Source organism: Ammospiza nelsoni, chromosome 11 (genome assembly GCF_027579445.1).
Source record: "Ammospiza nelsoni isolate bAmmNel1 chromosome 11, bAmmNel1.pri, whole genome shotgun sequence".
Classification (NCBI taxonomy): domain Eukaryota; kingdom Metazoa; phylum Chordata; class Aves; order Passeriformes; family Passerellidae; genus Ammospiza; species Ammospiza nelsoni.
Window position 1 is genome coordinate 9,590,044 of NC_080643.1, and position 22,599 is coordinate 9,612,642.

General features: G+C 43.5%; 1 protein-coding gene across 1 annotated transcript in view; it reads left to right on the forward strand.

Annotated features, from left to right (window-relative positions):
- Positions 1 to 318: 318 nt before the first annotated feature.
- GRIP2 (glutamate receptor interacting protein 2) overlaps positions 319 to 22,599 on the forward strand; it is an 80,948-nt gene continuing 58,667 nt past the window's right edge. The window contains exons 1-2 of the mRNA XM_059480018.1: positions 319 to 529; positions 21,719 to 21,799. Of these exons, the coding sequence (XP_059336001.1) occupies positions 490 to 529; positions 21,719 to 21,799 (121 nt within the window). The 5' untranslated portion in view covers positions 319 to 489. The remainder of the gene's footprint in view (positions 530 to 21,718; positions 21,800 to 22,599) is intronic.

Sequence of the window (22,599 nt, forward strand, 5' to 3'; positions counted from 1 at the left end):
CCGCCGGGAATGAAGTGCTCGCTCGACATTTGCTGCATCTGCCGGAGCGTCAGGGTTCAGTGGCTGCCTCCCCTTCAACCAGCTGTTCCGGTTAATCACTGCGCTTCCAACTTTTGCTTGGCAATGCCCGATGGACAGTGCAGCCGAGAGAACTAGCACCGGATTTTTAGGACCTCATAAAAAAAATCCCCCATTCCCTTCATTTTCCTATTTCTACACGGGACTGGCGAGCCGCACGTTAAACAGCCGCGTAAAGGTATTTCTTCCTAAAGGATTGCCAGATTTCTGAGTCCTCGCAAGCTGGAGAGCCCCGGACGGTGGGTGCTGATCTCGGTGCCGGGCGGTGCGGGAGCCGCGTGTGCGCTGCGGCCGCGCTCGGCGCTGGGAGCCGGCCCGGGCTGCCCGGGAAGGGGCTTCGGCCAGGCAGGGAGGAGAGAAAACCGAGCGGCTCTTACAATTAATTGAATGGTTTGATAGATAACAGCAGACATGCTTTGTGGACTGAAAAAGGATTTGCAGTCAGACTTTGGTGAGTGAGCCTTGTTTGTATTTTTCTTTCCCTTGTCCAGTAGTTTACTTTTGTTTAATCTGATTTTCTTTAAGCATCTTCAATATCATGAACGGTTTCATGTGCTACTTTCAAAGTGGTTTTACAAATCCAAACCGTTGCATGCAAACTTAATTACTTTGATTTGTGAAATATTTCTTGGCTTCTCTGTAAAGAATTTCTCCCTGTGACCACTGGAGAGTACCCTTCAGGCTGCCTTCTCCTTCTCCACCTTGAAGATTGGCAGTCACAGGGGCTGTTCTGGTACCTCAGATATTGTGGAGTCTTTAAAGCTGTTTTAGCTTTTTAAAAAACAAAATCTAAATGTAGCTCCTTATTTCCCAGGCTCAGTGTGTGAATGGTCTGGGCATTCAGCAATAGCGATTAGAGGGCTGGGAAGGAAGAGGGGAGAAGTGCTCTGCTGAATGTGGTGGGATCACTGCCAATGCCCCCCATCCTGTATAATCCACTATTACCTTGTCTAATAAATATTTCAGTTCCCGCTGGAAATCTGACATTTCAATGAGCTGCTAACCCCCACTTTAGATATGAGTTCACTGTTACTGTGGAGTATAAAAAAAATCTATTTCATTTCTACAAAAGAGTAGATAGATGAGTGTAGAAGGACACCTTTACAAAGGGCAGGCATCAAATTCCCACCTGACTCTTTCCAGGATGGACAGGCTCTTATATTTCTAGCTGAGTGCAATATTCAGGTACTTTGTTGCATGTTGTAGCTCTGCTTGTTGCAGCTGAATGTGCTACATGGAGCTTGTCTTCCGCTCTGATGCAAGCATTTCCCTTCTGAAAGCAAAGACATTGGAGTTGGAAGTACAGAGGTAATTTATGGTTTCTGAATCATTTTGCACTGCCTGAAGTGATGTAGTGAGACTGACTTCGTCCTCTCCTTGGCATCAAGAAGCCCTAAAGCACGAAACCTAACTTTAGAAAATTGTTTTCCCTCCCTAAATCTGAGGGTAAAATAAACCAGGTGGAAAGCATCTTAGCCTGGCTGTGTTGCCTAATCCCACAGACAGTGACTGGAGGCAATGTCCACCTACTGTACCAGCACAGCAAGAAGCATTTTGGGGGCTTAATTTGAAGCTGCCAGAGACACGCTAATGAGTCCTGATAGGCTGAGGGAGTCTGGGCGTGTGACTTGGCAGGAATGCACTTGTTCCATGGAAAGATCAAAAGACAACTTGGCAGAATCTCACACTGCTCTTGGGGTTGAGCCAGGACCTGGGCCCTGGTTTGGAGGTGGCTGACACTGAGGGTGCTCGAGGGGCCTCCTTGGTGCCACCAGCCACAGAGGGGGTCATTTGTGAAGTCCTTCCAACGTGACACCAGAGACATCTGGTGCTTCAAGATGGCTGTGTTGTTGCAAATGGTGATGTCTGGATCCTGGGTGATCAAATGAGAAATTTTCCTGATGTCAGCCCCAAACATTTCTCAAGAATCTTGGGCCAATGTTGTGTCATGTACAAGGGAATGGTGCAGTCACTGGGTGGGTACGAAGCCTTTTTTACCCTGGTGTCAGACCCTCACAGCTTATGCTTGTGGTGCTCCTGAGGACCAAGATCATGGCTTTAATGGGAATGCTTTCTGGAAGTCTAGAATGGAAGCAGTGAAGGGAATTGCAATCTTACCACTCATTTTAGCATTTGAGGTGAAATAGGCAAAACCAAATGGATTGTTTCAAAGAAGCATCCAAACATTTCAGAAGTGCTTTTTGGGCCCACCACCATTAGGGTATTGATGATTTCTTTTCTTTCTGTCAGTTGCTTTCAGACATTTTTTGATGGGACATTTTAATCATAGAGAGATTTTGTGTGTCCTTCAGAATGGAAGGGTCAGAAAACTCAAAGCAGCAGTGATGTTTTATGGGAGGTGGTGTTTATTTTCTATTTAGAGTGAGTGGTTCTGCTGCTAGTAGGGTGATTGTGTTTCCACAAGAGCCTTTGTAATCCTGCTGTTGGAGGACTTCCCTGAAATCCTTTATGGCCTTTCTGAAGTCCAGGAACATCCTCTATGTTTTGCTCTAGCAAACTTCACATTCAGTTAGTCCTTACTGCAGGATCACTGCAGAAAAGGGCAGAGCAACAGAACTCACTGAATCTCGTTCGTGCTGCTCCAAGTCACACACTGAAAATCCCATCTCATACCAGCTCATGTAAAATGTTAATTGAGGACAGTACAGACACTTCAGAAGACCATTTGTCTTTCAGACTTATCCATTTGGGTGACTTAATTATTTTTGATTTTTTAAAAATACAATTTGTATAGAAGGCAAAGGAAGAATAAAGATCGTAGATGAGTGAGGATGTTCAGTGCTTTTCTATTTGGGTTTGTTGTTTGGTTTTAGGTGTGGGGTTTTTTGTTGCCATTAGAAGCCATGCTTTTAGCAGGAGATGGACTCTCTGCAGACCAAGGAGAGCAGAATTTCCTGTCCTTTTTTGAGACTGGCAAACTGCACCCTTTATTGCAGGATGGGAATGGCCAGAAAAAGAGACCTGTTAATAGATCTCTGCCCCTTCCTGCTCCCAGTTTTCAAGAGATCAGCTCCCCTGTGTTCTCTCTCTGCTTGCCAAATAAGCAGGGGAAAGAATAGAAAAAAAACATGCCTGAAAGGGATAGAAAGCTAATGTGAGGAGCAAGAATAAGACAGGAGGAAATCTTCATAGATAAATCTCCTAGGAAGAAAGATTTTATCTTTGTTATTGAAGAATTCATCACAATAGTGCTATTTAATATAAGTCCTGCTCATCAGGCTGCTTACGTCACTTGTCAGCTTTGCCTCAGTTGCAGCCAAATGAAAGATTAAGAGAAAAACTAACTGGGGTGTGTGTACCAAGACAAACATCTCTGGGTCTGAATCATTGATCTTAATTTCCTTGAGACAAAACTGGGCAGAGAGAGTTTGTGCTATTCCTCTGCCTTGAGATAGTATCAGCCATACCTGTGATATCACCCATCCACATTGCATTTGAATATATCCAATCTGGGAACAGTGCATCAGCTCAAATTAATTCAGTACTCTGAAATATTAAGGAAAAGCTTTGCTTACTTGTAATTTCAGTGCCTTTGTATTCCATCCTAACACAGATGACAGATTACTCCTTTCCCTCTGTGCATCACATCCAAATATTTGAAGAGAGCAATAACACTTTTTTCCCTCCTCCCTCTCTTCTTTTTAGCATAGACAACTCATCTCTCCCCCCAGCCTCAGAAGTTGTGGTCTTGCAGATATCTGACCAGCCTGCACTGATTCAAGCTGAATGAACTCCAGCTGGGCCACATTGTTGTTGAGCTGTGGTACCCAAGCCTGGGGTCTGCATTCAAGCCAAGGCTTTTATGAGGGCTGAGTAAAAGAAAAGAATGATTTCACAGATTTTGTAGAGTATACCCACCTTGCTTATAGCAGGGTGTTAGCTCTTCTTGCATATGACATGGCACTGTGGATTTACATTTAGTTTGCGGCCCACAGTATCTGAAGAGTCCTTGCTGTCACTTTGATAGTTTTTCCCCATCCTTCATTCATTAGATTTTTCCTGCCTGGGTATGGTAACTTGCATGCCCCTCTACCAAATTGTACATCTGTCCTTTCATGAATGAGTCATTCTGGGTTCAAAATTTACTTCCCAGCCTGCTTCCAGTCCCTCATGCCTTGTGGCTGTCAGTAAACTTAATAATATCTTTGCAACCATCCAGGTCATTTAGAGAAAACCTACCAGGAAACCTACCAGGCTGGTGGAGAGTCCTCACAGAACTTCATTTAATACCTCTTTCCCTCCTGATTGTGAACAACTGATGAATTTTCTCAGTGTGTGGTTTTCCAATCAGTTTTGCATACACTTCATAATCATCTGTATCCTGCTTCCCAAACATACTTACAAAAATAGCACATGAAACAGTGTCAGAAGCGTTTCTAAAATTGAGATATAGCAACTTGCATTTTCTGTCTATCCAGAAATGTTACTCTGATATGGAAAGCAATTGAGTGGGCATTACTTATTTGTGGTAGATCCAGGTTTGCAGTTAGTCCTCCTCATTTGGTGTTAACAGCTCACACACAGTCAGCTCCAGGGACTCAAAGAGAGGGTGATGGATTTGTCATTCTCTCGCCCCCACTCTGGTAGCATGTTGTTTTGGTTTGGTTTTTTTAAACTGAACATTGCATTTTATTCTTCAGCCTTGTGATCTCTTACCCCCTCCTCCTTAGGTTCTCATGGCTACCTCCTGATGGCTTTAGGACTTTGGTGACCAGGTCTCTAAAGCTTTGTTGACTAAACTTTTAAGTATAAATGAGCTGATCTGTGCTGTCAAAATGAATTCTTGCTCTTTTCTAAAGATTACCCATTCTACTGAAATTTCTCTTTTATAGAAGAAAACAGATGAAAGTAATATTCTACAGCTTTTCATGGCCTATAGAAACAATTTTTTAAATTCAGTTTTTCTCCTCCAGTATGAGGAGGGATGAGTATGAAAGGGATGCTTTTCAGTGCAAAGACCAGGGAGATTTGATACAAATATTGGTCCACAGTGTCAGTTAAACAACTGCTATGGAGGTTTTTCTCTCCAGTGTTAAATGTTGGAGCCCAGTTTCCAGCCCAGGCATTAACCTCCCGGCCACCCTCCTTAAGAAAATTTCATTGCCACTGGAAGAGGCACCCTCTGACTTAGAGTGACCCACAGAAGGGGACTGAGTTTCATGTGGTGTGTCAAGTCTTGCTTTTGGCTTTATATCTGGGATCATTGTTCTTTATAATGTTGTTCTGTTATTAATCCATGGAAGCCAAGGGTAACTGCACTGCCAAAGTGCTTGCATAAGTTAGGGCATGTAGGATTTGATTTCTTTTGAAAATGGACTGTTAAAATTGATTGTGTGCGGATGTCAATGTTTACTGCTTGTGATATTATCCACCTAACTCAAGGATGCAAATCATGGAATTTTACCCAGAAGGCTAGAAAAAGGTATTGGGCAACTTGGAGGGAAGAGCACCTCTACTTTTGTGTGTAGGCATGTGTAGGTGTTGCAAATAAAAGCAACAATTAAATCTAACAAGTAATAATAATCAGAAAGATGTGCTAATGCAGAGCTGGAGAGGAAAAAGTAGAGCAAAAAAATATTTAGCAATGTTCATCAATTGACAATGAAATGCTACCAGGCATAAGAACATTTAAGGCTCTTTCCAGCTGTCGGTTCAGCTACTGCATAAATTTTAGCATGTGAGTAATCCCATCAGGGTAGGCATGGTCTTAAGCCTTGATGGGATGGGGCCCCCAGGTCATTGTACGCCTGTCTATTCAAGGTGGCAGAATTTGGTTTCAAGACAAACGTGCTTGTGTGGGCGTTAGGAAATTCTGGGTCTGTGACAGTCTGACTGCTAGTCTGCTTCTGATTTTTTATTTCTTATAATATTATTATTATTATTCTGTTCATAGCAACAAAAAAAAATTACTAACTGAGCTTGATGTTCTTAGCCACCAAGTTTATTAATCTGTGGATTTATAAATCAGTCTAGTAACTTGAAATGTGCAAAATCACACAGGATGAAGAATTTCTCTCCCTCCATTCCTAACAATTGCCACCCCCGATTTTTTATTTCAATGGAAGTCTTTTTTTTTTTCTTTGACCGTGTGTTTTTGTTCAAGGATCTGATAATTGCATGCTTGGAGATGATGGCTTTTCAAAAGCATCTTTCCCAGCAATTTTCAACTGGAGATGTGGATAAAAATATCTCCCTATTTTTTATCAGAAATGTTTTCAGTAATGTGCAATTATGAGCTCTGCCTTCATTCAATTCATCCTGGAAGAATTTGCTTCACAGGGAAATTCGTTTCCTAGCTGCTGTAGATGCCAGCATAGTTGGCAGCTGCAGGTTTTGTGGGGAGGAGGGAAAAGAAAGGCCCTGAAATTAAAATTGCTGTGAAGTAAATTGATCTCAACACCTGGAACCCATGAAAAGATGGAATCTCATACTTTTTTGTTAAATCATTGTTAAACTGCTTTGCATGTCAGTCCCAAAACAGCCCTGTAAATTATTTAGTGTGGCTGAGGGATGAAGAGATGATCCACTTCATCACTCCTCACAATTGATCTGTTTCTTACTGTGCAGGTTCATGTTAGCAAGGTGAAGGCATTGTGGGTTTCTTCCCAGCAGTACTCCAACTTCCAGCCTTAATATATAATCAACACGTTTGTGGTTTATCATAATGAAGCTTTGAGGTAGGACCTGGCTCAGGTCTGGGGAGAACAGCACTGGTGAGAAGGTCTGGGGAGCAGTTTCAAAAGCATAAACATGCTTTGGTCCTGGGAGGCAAGAACTTGTGCTGGAAAGAGTATGATCTGGCTCCCTGCTGCCAGGTGTGTGGATGAAAACAGGACTTGTTGCATTCTTCTGCATCATTGCATCTTCCCCTTTCCCAAAGTAGGGATGTAGGTCCCTGATCTGGTGTGTGCTTCTGTTTTGGAGGTCATGTGTCCAGCTGTTTGCAGAGATTGAGTAAATGAACGCATTTGAGACTCCATTAATTCTTCACTTCCAAGTTCTGTCCTTCCTCAGAGCTATCTCAGTATGTGGGGAGCCCAGAGGTCCAGCCCTCTCAGCCCCTGCCCTATGGGAGCTCTCACCTGAGGCTGAGGGTGGGATGGCTCAGCTCCAGACATCTGCTTTTTCAGCCAAATAGCCAACTTCAGGCATGGATCTGCTCCTCATCTTTGAGCAGCCATATGCATGACCATACAAATGATGAGGGTCTGAGTCAGACCTCCAGCAGTCCCCACTGTTGTGCTACCAGCCCACATGGAGGAGGTGCTACAGCAATAAATCTGCTTCTCCATCAGATTTCAGTGGAGATCTCTTCCTTTCCCCTTGTGGGCATGATGGCTGATCCATACAGGGTCCTTATTGCAGTGAATCCTTCACCCTGAAATGTGAGGGAAGTGGCCTGCTCCTGCCCAGTGATTTATAGAGGATAATTTCTTTATGGAATGTGGTGCCATTTGGGTAGGATTAAACTCTTGGCATCAGATGAAGGTATGTGTTTTGCTAAGGGTTTTTTTTTTTTTTTTTTAATAATGTAATGCATTTCCCTTACAACCCACTGTGTAAAGAGATCTTGTTCCTTCCTGCCATGAGATGCTGTGCTCTGCTGCTCCTGCCCCCAGAATGCCTCCAATCTGCAGCCCATGAGCCCCCAGGAGCAGGGGGGATTTTGGGCACCATCTCTGCAGGGTCAGCCTCAGCTGATGCTCTGCAGCAGTGAAGCCATGCAGGGGAATCAGGGGGGTGTGAGTGTGAGGTAGGAATGGACTACGTGGGGTCCTGGGATAGAGCCACAGAGCTATGCCTGGAGTCAGTGGGAAGATGCTCAAGGATGTGCAGATCTGGATGAGACAGCCCAGGTGACTTGTAAACCTTGTACCCGTGGAGTTAAAATCAGAGTGAAGTTAGAAGAGCTCAGAGACAGAGGGTGCATCACTCATTGCTCCCTATTTCCCTCCGAGCCCAGGTGTCACTCTGTGGTCCATTGCTCCCTTGCCTGTCCGTGCTGTGCAGCATGTGGATCTTCTCCCTGCCATTCCCTGCTCCTTGTTGCTGCAGCCAGGCCATGGGAGGTGACTGCTGCCATCAAGGTGGTGGCAAATACCACCCAGATCCAGGCTGGCTGCAGAGACAGTTGAGAGATAGATGCTGCGATTTGTGAGGCTGGACAAGAACCTTGAGACAACAGAGAAAGTTTTGTTATTATTAATAATAATAATTTCAAAAAAGAATCAAAGAAACTCCTCTTCCCCCTTGTATTTCAATTTATCCTAAATCTTTTCACTCAAGCAAGCTTGGCAGAAGGGCCCCATCACTTAGAGGGGGGATAAGCATTCACCTTACAGGAACTGGAAAACAAAATGTTTGGAAACTGTGGTGGAGGTGGGCAGGCAGAACTCCACTGGCTTTCCCTCCTTTGTAAAGGAGCCTTTATAATTCAGCAGCTGACTCCAGCAGCGTCATGAGCTATAATAGGCAATTAGCTCCTAGCAGATTTATGTGACACTGTGTTTTATAAGCAAACAGTCATGTGTGTTTAGTCATTAAATGGACCTGCTGTATCTGACATTCACTGAGACAATCTCTTCCCCCTCACCTCCCTGAGCACGCACTCAACTCTCCTGCAGCAGTGTGGACACACAGACACCCATACTTGTGTGAAACTGGTGGAAATGTATAATCAGCAGCTGCTTTTGGTTCTGGCATGTAGTGGCAAGAGGTAAACTTTTGACAATACTTGCTTTTGGAGAATCCAGACTACATCTGGAGGTTAGAGAGGTGGGAATGGCAGATATCTGGTGCAGGGATGTTCCCCCACAATCCTGAGGACCCCTGGTGAGGTGAGGGGTTGGATGGGCCCTTGCACAGCACCCTGCCAAGGACTGGCATCCAAGTTTTTGCAGTGCTCCCCAGACTTCTCCAGACTTGGAAAGTAGTCAGGTTTAGTATTCATAGTTAATTTTAGATATACCTGCGCACGCATCTCTTCCACACATCCATTACACACTCTGCAGAACCTGCTGGTTTTAATTTTTATTAGCACAAGTGCCTTGTTGAATCAAAATTAAGTGGGTATTTGGAAGCATAATGTGAAGCATTACATTTAATGGTCTGTGCTCCTGCCTGGAGAAAAGCTGTCACGTGCATCTTCTCTCTTCCCAAGACTCTGCAGTCTTTAGCTACACCTGAATTTTCCCGAGTTCATTGCTACTTCCTACTGTCTATAAGCTTTAAAACTCCCAGCAGCAACCATTCAGGTGTGTTTTGCATCTTTTCAGATGTAGCCTCATTCTGCTGCCCACCTGCCTGGCCTTGGGTTGTGGTGTGTGAGGAGAGGGCAGGTTTGGGTGCAGGTGGAGCTGCGCTGCTGGAACTGCTCAGTCCAGCCCTGGGAGAGCTCCTGTGCCTCTCCCCTTCTTATCCAGGCTCCCCTCCCTTGTTCAAAGGGGAGCAGGTGTCTGCCTGGGGCAATGCAAAACTGACTTTTCCTCAGTCCTAGGCATGAGTCTGCCAGTCCCTCTGGCGTTTGTGATGGTTGGGAGAGCTGGGACTCTCACCAAATTGCAAGGGCTGTTCTAACCAGTGTCCCCATTTCCCAACCTGAGCCTCCTTTTGGCCATACCTTGCACCTGGCTAATCCTTTGATTGCCACAGTTTTGGGTTTCAAAAAAAGGCCAAGGGAAAACTGACCCACAGAGCTATGGGGCATGAATTCTTCACAGAGCAGGATTTCCTTGTGAAAATTTCAAGGTTGTCTTGGCTTACAGGTACTCGCAAGAAGCATCTTTGTGAGCTTTTCAGAGACTCACAGAGAACAGCTTGCGGCATTTTGTTCTGAATTTCACCAGGAGTTTCCATGTCTTTTGTGAATTCTTGTGCTGGCTGAAGTTGAGACTGGGTTCTCCACCTGTTTTGTTTCACCTGTGTGATATAAAGCAATTGGAAAGCAGCACAGCAGTTTGCATTAAGGCAGCCATGGGAAACAGCTGGAATACATTAATAAGTCTGCTGGAGCAGGGTCTCATCCATCTTTCATACTGAACAGATGTTTGCTTTCATTGAAGTGGTGCTGTGCTGATCTTTGACATCAGCCTGTTTGGAGGCTGGCACGTTGGCAGAGTCTGAAGCCAAGTCAAGGCTTAATGGGAAGCAAGAAGTGGGCAAACACAAGAGCTGAGCTTGTTGAAAGCAAGATTTAATGGGCAATTCAGGCAAATTTTTAACAGCTGGTTTGATGGGATCAGGCTGCACCAGTTCCAACGTCCAATAATTTGGAGCTTTGGAACTTTCATATTTCATGTTGTTGTCCTGCTAAATGTGATATTCCTGACTCTTCGATTTCTCTCCTTCTCCCTCCTTGCTTTCATTTTAAGTGAGGCTCTTGCTTACTCTTTCTTTAGTCATTTAGCAATAAGCTTATTCCATCTCTCACACAGCTCCCTTGAATCCTCCTGACACAGTCTAGGATAAATCAGCCTGGGCTCATACATGGGCCATTGCATAAGAGATGGTTTGTGTGTCAGAGTCTAAAATCTACATATGTTTAGATGAGTCCTGAAGTGGGAACATCTGTATGTATTAATATATAATGGCTTTTACCACATGAATGAATAATCCAACTCCCACGATTTGGTATTTACTTTTTTTGAAACATTGCTACTTAGCTGAACACTGAGGGAGAATCACATTTATGGGAATTAAGTCCTAGTAAGGTTTAGCAGAGCTTCTTGGATAAGCTGGAAACAAGTCTAAATGGGGTGCCAGAAATCTTTCTTTTACAATAGTTAATGCTGTCTGGAATTTCTTCCTGAATTTTTGACTCCCACTGGCTTTTAAGCACTTTGCATCAAAATGCAGTACAAATCTGGGATAAAGCACCTGATTTGCCACCTACTGCATTAAATGTCTTCCTCTGTGATGTCACCTTCCTGCAGCATCAGCTGCCTTTGCAGTGCTAAAATCGGTTCCCAAACCTTGGGGGCTGCACTGTGAGCTGGGGGCTCCAGCTGGGGCATCACCTTATTGCTGGCAAACCTGACTGTGAGATGTCTTAGTGCACTGGTCCGTGGGATGATGCAAAAAGCTGTTGGAGATAAGTTTTACCCGAATCTATTTGCTCACTTCACACCTTGATCCCTGGCTCATGCTTTTATTGAATGTTACTGCCCTGAAATGCACCTCTTCTGTTGCCTGATTTGCCAGTGTTTGTTTTGTTTTGTTTTGCTCTGCTGTTTTTGTTTTCCTGTGGTTTGCAAGGGTTTTCTTATTGCTGTTGGCACTGAGATTGATGTATACCACACATGGACCTGTATCAATCTCAGCCACCTCTTGAACTGCCACTGTAAATCTCCCAGATTTGATCCTTCATTTAATTTTCTGTGCCTTTCCTGAGTCAGAGCAGACTTGTGATTGGGAGCAGAGAGAGGCTGCTAACCTGGATATGTGGTCGGGTGACCTTCCTTGAAAAAGCCCTGCTGGGCTCCCCTTGCCCACCCCTTGTTATATCTTGCTGGTACAAGTGTTGCTTATGTCAAACTGATGGGATCAGCAGGGAAGCAAGATGTGATTTGCTTTTCCAGAAGCAAAAAGAAGGGTCTTTTCTCAGCTTATCTAAGGAGCTGTGTTTTCTAAAAGGTTTCCTTAAGCTTGCTTTACTTCTCTTCAGTTGGTCTCCACATGGACTGCTGTACGTTTAGAGCTGCTAAAATTTTGCATGTGCTCTTTGGGGCACATAATTTACTTTTGTAACAAGGACTCTCTTTAAAATACTATAGAAGTAAAACAAAAAAAGGCATTACAGCTGTAGCTAAGTCCCTCTTTGTAAAGGATTATGAGGCTGAATGTTGGCACAATGTTCTTTTTGCCACCTCATCTTCCCTGTCTGGTGAAGAATCCAGTGGTTTTTCCTTTGCTTTGTCTACTGCCTGTCACAAGAGATTTGCTCTTGACAATTTGCCTGCTGAACTGGGAAAAGTTATCTGTCTGTAGCAAAGCCCAGAATTAAAAACTGTTGTCTCAAGTCCTAATTTACAAACTCCACGATATCCAATGATAGTTTTCATTACTCCTACTTCTATTTCAGAACTCATGTTCTGTTTTTTTACTTCCTATCCAGGTATATATTTGGAAGTGGGTTTTCCAGTTTTCCTCTGTTTGAAATAAAACATCTTTTCACCATAAAAATGTAGCTCAGGGAACCCTGTCAGTCATTGCTTTTTGTCTCTGCTGCAGTAATATTGATGTATCCTTCTGCTTCATTTGAGGTGGGATCTTCAGCTTTGAGCTGGTCAAAACTGCAGAAAATATTTATTATGGGCAAAAATTACCCTTTCACTGAACGGTGATATTTCTTTTCAGCCAATTTAATCCCGAATGGCACCTTCACCTGTTTTGTTTTGGTTTTTTTTGTAAGACTGGGTTGTGACTGAGCCATTCAACATCCAGTTTCACTCCCTGCATAATACAGGTCAAAGAGCTTAGTTCCTGGGAACCATCCTCTGAATTGCCTAAGGGCTGCCAAATGCTTCTGAGAAAGATGTCCATCCATCATGCCAAGATATTCTGTAACACAGTGTCCAGGTCATTAATTCTTTGCATTCAGTGGAAAGAGAGGACATGCACATGTTCCAACATCTAGGATGCATCTATAGCTTCCCTTCTCAAATTCTGGCTCTCTAGCTCTGCCCTGAAGGGTTCTGTGCTCTCCAGCCAGGCTCACACACCAGACCAGATTGCCTTCTCCCTTCTCTACAGTACAGCCCTACCTTGTACTTCTTAAACTCCTTTTCTCCTTGGAAAGTTAACAGCCTCTTGATTTAACAGTTCTTTTGTAAGATCTTGGAGGATGAAAGACAACAAGTACCGTTTTTAAAGCAATCATAATAGGGATCAAAGGAGAGTTTGTAAAAAGCAAAATAGGTGCAAGAATTTGCTATCACTATCACTGCAGCAAATTGATCTCCACTTCAGAAGATGGAAGTCCTGACTTCTCCCTGTTCTGTCACCCCCAAGCTGTTGCTTTGTGCTTCATGCTCCCACCCAGGCTGGGCATGAGGGTGCCCAGCTCTTGGCACTGCCAATGGCCCTTGAGTCTTGTCTCTCTGTCTCCTCCCTGGACCTCTGTGAGTCCAACCCCGGCATTAGATAAGACAGTAAAAACCCCAAAAAGACACCAAGATGAAATATATTTTAATATGAACATTGATAATGTTTTTGGCTTCAACTATTTATATATCAGAAAATAAAAGCTGTTGCCTGCTAGGGTGTAGCTTTTGACAAGCTGCCTTAGTTGGAAGGCAGCTTGGAGCCAAACCCTTTGCAGTGAAAACATTCATGATGGTTTTCATTAAAGGAAACCTTGTTTTCCTTTTTTGACTAACTCCAGGGTTTTTAAAGAAGTAAGTAATAGTGGCCTCTAGACTTAGGTGGCACCAGTGATTTGAGTGCTAAAGTCTAATAAACTGACAGTACTTAATTTCATTTGATTGAAAACCCACAATAGAGCTGTCTTTTATTATTTGATTTTACTCCACAGTCACTTAGCATGGCATTTGGAGCTTGAAAGAAGGTAAGTCCTCAGGGTTTGGATTCAGCAGGCTGCATTTCTTATCCACCTCCATATTTAAGAAAGAGTTTGGAAGCTTACATGGAGTTAATAGGGAGAATTGATTCCCTTGCCAGCTAGGATTTACTGCTGCCTGCTGCTTAGATTAATAAATCCAGTTGTATCTAGTGAAGCATTCTTCCTTGGAAATGATGTTAGACTTTATTGGTAATTTCTCACCATATTACAATTTCTAACTTGGATAATTTCCATGAAAGATCAGTCTGAAAATGTATCTTATTTGTCTTGAATTTTTACTCTTGAAAGTTAGTTTCTTCAGATAACACAATCAATATATCAGCAATATTTCATCTTTCTAGCTTAGTGTTGGACTGTCCCCAGTATACTCTATGCTGCTTAATAAGAGAAATTGCCAGATTGACTGGAAAATGTAACTTTAATAACATCATTTCAGGCACTAGAACCATTGAGAAATAATAATCTCATGGAGTTGGTTTTTGCACTATTCTTGTCTCTTGTGCACAGAATTACTGTGGATGCTCTGTGTGAGTCTGTGTGTGCAAACAACCTGCAAGGGGGTGAGGCACTGCAGGGCTTCCTCTGCCACTGGGTCATCCACAAATATAAACTGGTGAAGCTGTCTGAAAATGCCTGGGAGGATGAGAAGGATTGCAGGAAGGGAAGTCTCTCTCCATTTTTCTCTTTCTATTTTTTAACACTAGAAATGCAAATCTTGCTGGGGACTGCTTAAGAAAAGTGAACAGCAGAGAGCTCAGTGAGTGAAGAGGGATCTTCTTGGTGTTGATGTTGTTAGAGAATTGTTAGGAAGAGATGGATAAAAGTGAAGACTCTTGGGTTTTTTTTGGAAAAGCTATTTGTGCTGAAGATACAGCCTGTGAAATCCCTCAAGCAGCTCTTAATAAGCCTAACTTAATGCACAAAATCATATCCTCACTGGAATCAGAAAAGAGTCATCCCTGATACTTTTAAATGGAGGAAACAAAATCACAGGGTACTTCAGAAGAGCAACATAAGCTCCTCTGTGAACAGAAGAGCAAAGGAATGCTTCATTTCCAGCTGATCTGCATCCACTATCCCCTGGGCTCCTCCCTACCATGCAGAGGAAAATGAGTGGTGAAGTTGGGCTAGACCTGGTTTGCACAACAGCTCTTTGCTTTTCTGAGAGCAATAACTTAAATTTTCTCTACTCAAAACACTTTAATTGAAAGTTACAAGATTATAAACCTCTTTCAGGCTGCAGTCTCTCTCCCTCCTCCAGGCTGATGGATATTGGCCACTGGCTTCCAGAGGTGCAGAGGACAGTAGATGAAGAGCATGGGAATTAAACTTTCATACAAAACCAGAAGAGACAAAACAGGAGGTGGTTTTAGTAATTTTTTTTTTTTTACTTTTATAGGTATTTTTTCTTCCATCTCTCAATACAGCTTGAGTAGCAATTAAGAACTGCTTCCAGGTCCTCTATCACAGAGTCCCTTGGATGTGCTGATTAGATAAAGCGACTCTGTGTTGGCTTGCAAAGCAATAATGAGAACAAACAATGCATTGTAGCAAGGTATAGAAATTATATGAGTGCATGAGTGTAATGATTCTTAAATTGAGTTTTTTTTTTCCTTTTTTCCTTTTTTTTCCTCCCTTTGAATGTTATGTATTTAATGAAAACAATGAAGAGCACCAGATGTTGGCACTGCAAGCTGAGTCCAGCATTCATTCTTATCAGATGGGACTTGGATCAGTCTTTGAGAGGTGTTTAATATCCTGTGAAAGCTGATGTGAGTTAAACCTTACCAAAGCCTGGCTTTTCTGCAAAGTTAACTTAAATGGGTTTTGTGCACACAAAACTTGTTTACTAAAAGCAGAAACTCTTCCCACATCTTCATGCAAAGCAGGAGTCTTCCATCAGTGTTATCTGCTACAGTCTTGCAGGGGGTAAGAAATATGCTTTTATATCCCCTGGAAGCCAACCTGCTTGGTAACAGAGACATGTTCTGGCTCATATCTTGGTCCCATAAAGGCCACTGCTGTGCAAATAATTATCTACAGCATTTCAGTTGAAAATGATTGCTTGAAACAAATTGTTCCTTTAAAAGTAATCTTGGTTTCTTATTAAAAATAAAAAAAAAAAAAAACAAAACCCAGAAGAACAAAGCATGGAGTTTCTGTTGAACAATAGGCTATTGTATTTTCCTAGAACTGATTTCTGTGAATACAGCAGCAGGTGTTATGAAATTGTACATGCCTGAGAAGGGTTGGTAGGTGAATGAATACAGAAGAAAAGAAGGAGATGTGGAGGGTGTGGGGAGACGAATTTCATGCTGTGTCTATTGAGGAGAAGGAATTAAAAAGTACAACTTCCTTTTGGAATACCTTTGAAGTTTGGGCAAGTTCTTCCTGGCTCAGAAGCCAGGAGCAGCAGCTACACAAGTGGATGGAAGAGCTGCCACAACAGCCTCTGGTGGCACAAGAAGCTGCAGTTGGTGGAGCACGTTCCCAGGCCAGGTTGGGAACACAATGTCATTGCAGTGAGGCTGGCACAGGGACTGGCAGCAGGTTCAGAACAATTTTTTTCCCCAGAATCGTCTGGGAAAACGGGATAAAGCTCAGTTGTTTTTGGGGCAAGAGCCTTATTTCCAGCAAGGGTATTTCTTGTATAGTATGGCTGTTTTCCTGGGCTGTTAACTCAGAAATTTGTGATGAGAGAAGTTAAGAGGAAACTTCCCCAGCTTCTCATTTGCCTCTGGGTGGCTCCTGAGTATGAGCTGGGAGGGGATTTGTTGCCAGTAAAGGGATAAATAAGAGGCTTTTCTTTACAAAAGGCAACAACCTCTGCAATGTTTAGTAGATTTGTTGATACATGTATTTATGAAATTAGGGAGGAGCTGCTCCCTAAATAGCTTGGTCTGTTCCAGCCTGAGCTCACTGGTTAAGGGGAATTTTTTTTTAATCTTTCTGGCTCAAAGGAAGGGAAAAGCATTTCAAAACACTGCTTGACTTTGGATTAGTGCTGTGGGAGAGTCACATGGAAGGTGCCCTGGGCTGAGGGAAGAGCTAGAGCTGTGGTGGGCACTGGGTTTTTCACTGGCATTCTTCAAGCCCACCCCACCTTCTCAAGAATAAAAAGTGATGAAACACTAGGCCCTTTCAGAGTTTAGTTGGCATTTTTGTTTGTGGTGCTTTTTGGTTTTTTATTTATTTATTTTTTTTTTAATGCAGCAAGCTAAAATCAGTGTGATGAAAATTTAAAGCAGAAGTGACTTTCTCTTTTCTTGTTTTAAGCACAGGAGTGTGGACTATCTTGTCTAAGGATTTAGTGTATTTGTTGCTGTATGCTTGGATTAGTTTTATGTAGGGCAGGATTATGCTTTAGCTCAACTTTTTCAGGAAAAGCAGTCTAGAGATCACTGATAGAAGTGTTTCATCTGTTTCTTGGGGTTCTATTTATTTCTATTTATTTCTCTTTTCTTTAAGTTTAATGATACAGAGCCAAATACATACTGTATTTCTAGAGATGGGAAACGACCTGAGCAGCTGTACTGGTTATAGTGAACTCATGTACAGATTTTCCAAGGGCCTGAGGAGCTATGGATTTTGATGGGCAGAAGAAAATTCAAGCCACCTGCTGAGGAAGGCTTGGGGAAGGTGGGATCCTTTATGCAAACAGCTCCTTGTCTGAAGCCAACACATGGGAGGAGCTTTTGCTCTGCAGTGAGCTTTGTAATTAAGTACTTTCAGGAAATCATGCGGTCTGTAGCAGTATTCAGTGGGCTTTTTGTTTTCCTGTCCTGGGCTCTCTGGATCTGTCTGTCTCCCATGTTAAAGGCTAAGTGCCTTGAAGATGAGAGGCCACCACTGTGCTGCTCTTGTGCAGAGCTGACACTGGCACTGCTGTCCCCATCCTGCTGTGGTGGTGCTGAAATATCCCAAAGTGACCTGGGGAGTTGTGCTGGAGGGGCAGTTGGGTACAGCCTTGCAATCCAGCCCAAATCCATCACTGGTGCATGAGATGCCTCTGGCTGTGCTGCCATGTGGAGTGCCAGCCTGGGGAGAGTGGGGAGGATTGTGTTCCTGTCCTCCTCTGATGATGGTCCAGCTCCTGGCCAGACTATAGTGGGGGCTGTGCCATGTGTGAGCTAAAAACAAATTTCAGATTCAGAATGGGTGTGCATGGATATACCACTTTCCTCTACCCCTCCTTCTGGTAATATATCAAATTTTTAAAGGTGATGAGATGCCTAAAGATGCAGCTAGATGATTATAGTCTGTTTTTGAAGTACATGTCTGCATCTTCAGGCACTCAGAGATCTTTAAAATCCCAGGCACTGGAGGTTTGCTCCCAGAACCGCAGTTTGAATCATCACTGGTTGCCTGACCCACGCTCGTGTACCCTTGGCTGCTCTTTGCCTGACTACACATAAATGCCTCCCTTGACTTCCAGAATTAACTCTCCTCAAAATGGATCAAATTGCAATTAGTTTTAGTCATTTGGATTTCTGCTTCCAGTCCTATGCTTTTATTCTAGCAAAAAAATACCGGCTTGCCTTAGTGTGAACAGCTTTTGGTTCTTAATGCTGGTTTGGTATTCATTTGCCTAAACAAGGAATGCAATTACCCTGTAGCAAAATAACTGTCTCCAACTGTCTTTTTTCCATTAAACAAATGGGAGGTTTTACCCCTTGGTCTTCCCATAAGATTAATGCACTTTCTCTGCAGGAACTGTCTTAAAGTGATCCAGGAATCTGAACAACTTGCATACAGCAGTCTAATTGTCACAGAATCTGATTTAGCCAATGCTCATTTTCATTAAGAAGTGATCTCTGCTAATAATAGACACTAATAGCTCTTCTAAATGAATAAACCCCCAAACTTTCCTTTTTCCCCCCACAGGCAGGGATAATGAACTCCTAAATCAGTGCTCTTTCCAAGGAAGCTTTTTTCCCCCATTTTAACAATTTGGTTTGGCAGCTAACTGATGTCAGGAGATCCTGGTGCCTGTGCTTGCAGGGGCAGTAGAGTCTGCCCTGGCTGTCCTTCATTCCTGCCCCCCAGCCAAAGCATGGAGATTTTTCCTGCTCCTTCATCTGTCCAGTGTGTTTTGAAGGAATGAGATGGGGATTCTCTCTTATTTACTGTCACTATATATGGTACACTGTACACTGATGTGTATCACTGTTCTGCACTGCTTCTGCAGGGGAGGAGAGTTCAAAGCTCTGTGGGAAGGTGAGAGGACTCAGAAGTTCTTCTCTCTCTGGTGTTATGTAAATAGTAAGGCATGTAAATAGTAAAAACTCTTGTCAAAGGCTTACAGGAACTTTGTATGTTGCCACAGATTCCCATCAATATAGGGATCAATATACGGAAAATGTTGCAATCTCAGTTTTATTGAGGGTCTTATGCACTTGGTGAGCTTTTCTGAAAGGTCTGGAGCCAGCATTACCATCACTGCTTGAAAACCATCAATTACACAATCTTTTTTTGGAAGATTCTGGCCCTCTTGCTGTGAGAGAAAAAGCTTGATAAATCCAACTCTAATAGCTCTAGCATGGATTGCTTGCAAAAATAACCTGCACAAGATTTAAAAAGAGAGTTACTTTCCCAATTTTAAGGAGAAGAGAGGTTCATGGATTTTCAGTGCTTGGGTTGGTGCTGCAGTTTTGGCTGACTGAGCAATCAAGGCTCGTTAGAGCCTCACCCCCAAACTAGCGCTATGCTAGGCAGAAGAAATTACTGAGAGCACAAAAAGAAGGAGTTCCTTTATTTTAAAAAAACAATATAATCCCTTGCACAAACAAACAAAAGAGTTCATAAAAAGTGACTTCATTATTACCAGCTTGAGTGGCAGAGCAGGAAATGGGCTGCAAATGAACAAAGAGCTGTGCACAGGCAGAGATGCTCTGCAGGCAAATGCCAGCTCCCATTTCCGCAGGCCACATGTGGCAGCCTCCTTTCCTGTGCAAACGTTGTAGCCAGATAATAAGAGGAAAAACCCAAACATTTTTCACATAATGCACTGAGTTTGGAAGGGAGGAGCAATAGGAGGAGGGTAGCTGTGGTGCTGGTTATTTGCTGGCTGATGTGACTGTCAGGAGCAGTGGCACAGGGCGGCGTTGCTAATTGCCGGCAGGGCCTGTAGCTCGGGTCACTGCTCTTGGCCACTTGGCTGCTGCTGGAAGCTGTTGTTAATGCACAGGCAACCTTTTTCCTTGCTCAAAGGGAAGCCAAGGCGTGTTTGCCAACAGCTGTTGGGGTAGGAAGGGCAAGCAGTAGCGAATTGGGGTTTCCTATCAGCGCTGATTGGGGTTGTGATGGGGAAGTGGAGCGTAGAAGGGTGCTGGTGCCTGTCTGCTCTGGGGCGGTGTGTTTATGTGAAACAGATGGTTCTCTGCTTCAGTTTGCCAGCAGATTATGGAGCTGGCTTTGAACCATCTTGTGTGGTTTCCCAGGAATGCAGGGATCCCATCCACAGCAGAACCTCGCTGCCTTGAGCACATTACCTGGGGGTAGAGCTGGCAGCAGTGCTCTCCTGTGGAGGGCAGCTGCATGCTGGGGTGGTCCTCGCCTACTGCAGTGGCCTGTGGCACCAAAGGCACACTGATGCTCCAGTGCCAGCAAAAAGTTCCAGCCCTGGGCGGCCCAGGGTATGTTGCAGATGCCTTTTCCACTGTTACCTTCGGTGTTTCAAAAGGAACCTTCTGCTGCCTTTCCTGAGCTTGGAGATTCCTCTTCCAATGTGCTACTGCATTTGGGAAAGAAATAAAGGGTGGCTGTAGCTGTTGGGAATGTGTGCACGGAGCAGTTGGATTTGTCCTGCTTCTCCTCTGGGAATTGCCACCTTCCTTTATTCACCCAAACCATCCCTGTTATCTGACTCTGCAGTTCTGCCAGGGATGAGGTGACTGATAGAGAGAGGAGAAACCAGAATATTAGGAAAAACCTCCTGGTGAGAGAGACTAAGATTTTACACTGTCTTTTTTCTGTTTATGGGGAAAGTGGGCTGCCAGCAAACTGAATGTTGGGATTGGGTCTACTCTGTACAGACCCTTGTCTTGAATGAGGCTGCATTAAAATTTTTCTTCATTTTGTATGGAGTGGGACAAAAACTTCTTTGTACCTTAAATGTAACTTATTTAAGGGCTGTGGACAGGAATAAATTGATAAGGTTTTCAATAACCTGTATTTATACTATCATGTACCGCTTCTAAACCTTCACAGCTACTGAAAAATTCAAGAATGTGGTCACTGAGAATGGGAGTTATTTGGTACTATATGGTTACTGGAAATTATTGATTGGAAAAGTGCCAGCTTTTTATGAAATGCCGTAAAAATAGACATTTTAGATGGATGGAAATGAGATCTGCAAAAGCATGCTGCCTTCTCTGCAGATAAACTCTGTGATAACACTGTAGCAGTCTTCCAATAGGACAATACAAAGATATTTAGATGCTTTAAATTTCAGCTTATGCTGGACAGTGTATTTACAGTGTATAATGCTATTCTCTCTCCACTCTGGCTTTTTTTCCTTTTAATCATTTAAAAGAGGGTGCTCTCTATATTGTACAGAGGCTGGAACAGCAGCTCGAAAAGGTGACTGAAATAATGGGATCTATAAGAATAGGCAATTTCACTCAAGTATAGTGATTTAGTGCCCTGTTAGTGTCCTGATGTATGACTGCATTTCCAAAGTTTTTTCACAAGCATAATGACAGGCTTGAAACTTGTGATGTTTCAAGTGTCCCAGCTTTCTCTATCCTCAGCTGTTCACATAATTACAGGAGTAAGGGAATTTTGTTCCCTCCTAGCAGATTAGCTCCAAGAAGAATAAATCAGATAAAGTTACTGTCTTCCTGTTTCCCTCTCTACAAGGTGAGAGTCCACATGGTGCAGCGCAAACCTTGGGCTGGTAATGTTTTTTCTTGCCTGCAGTCTGTGATGCAGATGGGATTCCAATTTTGGTGTCATCAGGACAATTTCTTAAAGAGCTCTGGTTCAGTGGGTTGTGGCTTTTGGTACTAATTTCAGCTTCTGTGTTTGCTCTGCTCACAGATGATGGCCCTTACTCAAAGGGGAGCAAGGACTCTGGTGGGATGGACGCAGCCCTGGTCTCCAGGAGGCAAAGCATCCCAGGTAAAGGAGGGGGTCAGCTCCTGCTCCAAAACATTGGGGTTTCCATTACAGTTTACCTGGATACCCCTAAAATGGGTAAAACCCCTCAAAACACTAATTTTGGTGCATCTATCAGCAAGGCTTTTGCTGGAAGACAGAAATGGATGGTGGTAACTGGTCTCAGTGAGTGGTGTGTTACTGGTACAATCCCTGTCTTGTGTGGGCCTGTTGACAGTAGTTACAAGGGGGCTGGGAAAGGACTAATTCCTGCACTGAACTGACACTCACAAAGAAGAAAACAGCAGCAAAGAAGAGAGGGAAGAAATGCTGCCATAGCTGAGCTCATCAAGCTCAAGGAGGGAGACTAGCAGTGTCTGGCAAGCTTTGAATTTCCCACATCTGACTAAGTTTGTTTTGATATTTAGTCAGTCACAGCCAATTTTTGTGTGAGATAAACCTCCCCAAGCAGAAACACCCCAGGGGCTGAAGAGGAAGTGGTAATTAATTTGCCTCTGCTGGCACTGGGCTTCATGTGCCAGCAGCACTCCAGCAGGTCTGGATGGGCTGCCTTGGACAACTCATCTCCTTCCTAGGAAAGCCAGGGACATGGTTTTGACTTCTGGCTGCTAATGACCCGTCACAGGGTTGGTTTAATGTGTTCTAGGTAATGGGGAGGGAGGGGGGCCTTCTGCTATTGCTTCATTATTCAACACTTGTTCCAGAGGATATTCTGCATCACACCACTGTAGGGCAGCCCTGATGGGGAGAGGCTCACAAGAACCAGTGCATCCAACAACCCCAGCTCAAGGCATCTCAATGGG